Source organism: Gracilinanus agilis, unplaced genomic scaffold, assembly GCF_016433145.1.
Source record: "Gracilinanus agilis isolate LMUSP501 unplaced genomic scaffold, AgileGrace unplaced_scaffold12645, whole genome shotgun sequence".
Lineage (NCBI taxonomy): Eukaryota > Metazoa > Chordata > Mammalia > Didelphimorphia > Didelphidae > Gracilinanus > Gracilinanus agilis.
This window is the reverse complement of record NW_025343193.1, coordinates 1-2,069: the sequence shown is the minus strand read 5'-3', so window position 1 is coordinate 2,069 and position 2,069 is coordinate 1. Positions and strand designations below refer to the sequence as shown.

The window sequence follows — 2,069 nt, the reverse complement described above, 5'->3', positions numbered from 1 at the left end:
GGCTTAGACACTCGCTAGTGAAAAGGCTCCACAGGGCATCGGGGGTAAGTTGAGGCACCGATCGCCGCCAGTGTCCGGACAGAGGTGGCCCTCCTGGGCACGGCCTGCTCCCGCCTTCCAGGGGTGCCCCGGGCCCCAGGGAGAGTTCTCGCCAGCACATGGTGCCAGATTCGCTGAACTCCAGCCGCGTGCAGGCTTTGGTGCAGAGCAGGGAGGGAGGGAGGGGGGAGGGCACAGCGCCTGCCCGAGGGGCCAGGCTGGCAGGACCTGGAAGCCGGTGGGGGGGGGCACGTAGCACACAGTCTGTCTGCCCCCCCCCCCCCAGGCCCCTACGTGGGCTGCTTCGCCGAGGGCGACCAGGACCGGGCTCTGAAGGGGGAGGTGTTTTACGACCTGAGGAAGATGACGGTGGCCGGCTGCCAGGAAGCCTGTGCTGAGTGGTGAGTGGGGGGGCCCAGAGAAGGGCCTGGGGGTGGGGCGGGGGAGAGCCCCAAAGGGAAGCCGAGGCGGCCTCCTCCCCCGGCGGAGCCCCGCTTAACCAGAACCCAGCTAAACGGAAAGCCCCCCCCCCAGCCCCACACAATCAGAGCCGCCCCTGCTCAGCCTCCACAGTATGGCCCGAGGGCGAGAGGCGGGCTCCGAGGCAGAGAGGGTGTTGGGAGGGCCCACGTTGGGCCCCGCAGTTTAGGCAGCGCCGCAGGCCAACTTGCTCCAGGGCCTCTCCAGGCCGCGGCCTCCTCCCTCCCCAGCCAGGCAGACAGTTGGGGCGGCCTTCCCTGGCCCTGGTCCGAGCCTTGGGCCTCCGGAGGTACAAGGCTGCCCCCTTCTCGGGCCGTCCAGTACAGGCGAGGTCCAGGCGGCCCGGCAGGCTCTCGGGATTCCGCCCCCTCCCGGCGTCTCCTCAGGGCCATCCCGGCCTGAGCGGCGGAAGCCCCGCCCCCGGCCCCGCCCCCGGCCGGCCCCGCCCTGGTCACGCCTGCCTGGTCCCAGCTGGGAGCAATTGAGGGCCAAACCCAGGCCCCGCCCCCGGGGGCAGGCCCGGCGCCCTGACCCCGCCCTCCCGCCTCTCAGGACCTACGTCTTCGCGGGCCTCCAGGACGGCACCGAGTGTTACTGCGGCAACAGGCTGCCCCAGAGGAGCTGCCGCGCGCAGGAGTGCAACCGCGAGTGCCGCGGGGAGAAGGGCTCCGTCTGCGGGGGGCCCGGCCGGCTCTCCGTCTACCACGTCGGGGGCCTCGTGCTCCGCTCCTCCAAACGTAAGTGCGCCCCGCGGCCCCGCCCGAGAGGCCGCAGCCCAGAGCCGGGGTCCGAGAGCACCCTGGGGTGCAGGGCTGGCAGAGCCCTCTCGCGAGAGCCCTCAGGCAGGGCTCCCGCCGGCCCCCCATTATTCCGCCTCCGCAGAAGGGCCGGCCAGGGCGAGGGGACCCGGAGGCCTCCAAGTGCCCGGGCGGCGGCAGGCACTGCGGAGTTCCGGAGGTGCCCTGGCAGGCCGCCCCCCTCGCCCCTGGCCTGAGGCCCCCGGCCGAGCCTCGGAGCTGCATCTTCCTGGCTCTGGCCCAGGACAGACTCTTGGGGGGCGGCTAGCATGGAGGCGGCCTCTCCAGGGGGGCAGCGCCAGGGTCTGAGGAAGCCCCAGCTGCCCCTCCCCCAGGCCTGAGCTTGAGGAGCTTCTGGTCCGAGGGAAGATGGTGGGGTTGATCCCGAGCCGAGCTGGAGCGCCCCCTCCCCCCCCCCCCAGCAGCTTCCGGCTTCAGAAGCCTTCCCTCCTGCCTCGGGCCTGGCTGTGGCTTCCAAGACACCAGGCCAGTGTGGGGTGAGGAGGCTTGCCCGGCGGAGCTCCCATCTCTGGGCCCGGCTCTCCATCCGCCGAGCCACCCGGGGCCCTGCAGCATCTACTTTTTCAGATTTGGGGGCCTGGGACCAAGTCTTCCCTGTGTGGAAGAGAAAGATCTGGGCGTCAGGGTGGACCCTGCCTGCTGGCCCTGGGGAGGAGCCCATATCCAGCTCCACTCTCAGCCTCCTCTGCTTTAGTGAGACCAGGAAGAAGCCGAGACCTCTCCCTCCCCCCT

General features: G+C 71.4%; 1 protein-coding gene across 1 annotated transcript; it reads left to right on the top strand.

Moving 5' to 3' along the window:
* Positions 1–325: 325 nt before the first annotated feature.
* Positions 326–1,476, top strand: LOC123254005 (WSC domain-containing protein 1-like; the record flags this gene model as incomplete). The annotated part of the gene is made up of 3 exons (XM_044683082.1): positions 326–440; positions 1,072–1,260; positions 1,402–1,476. Coding segments are annotated over 3 exons (379 nt in total), but the record flags the coding sequence as incomplete, so codon positions are not given.
* Between the last annotated feature and the right edge of the window lie 593 nt (positions 1,477–2,069).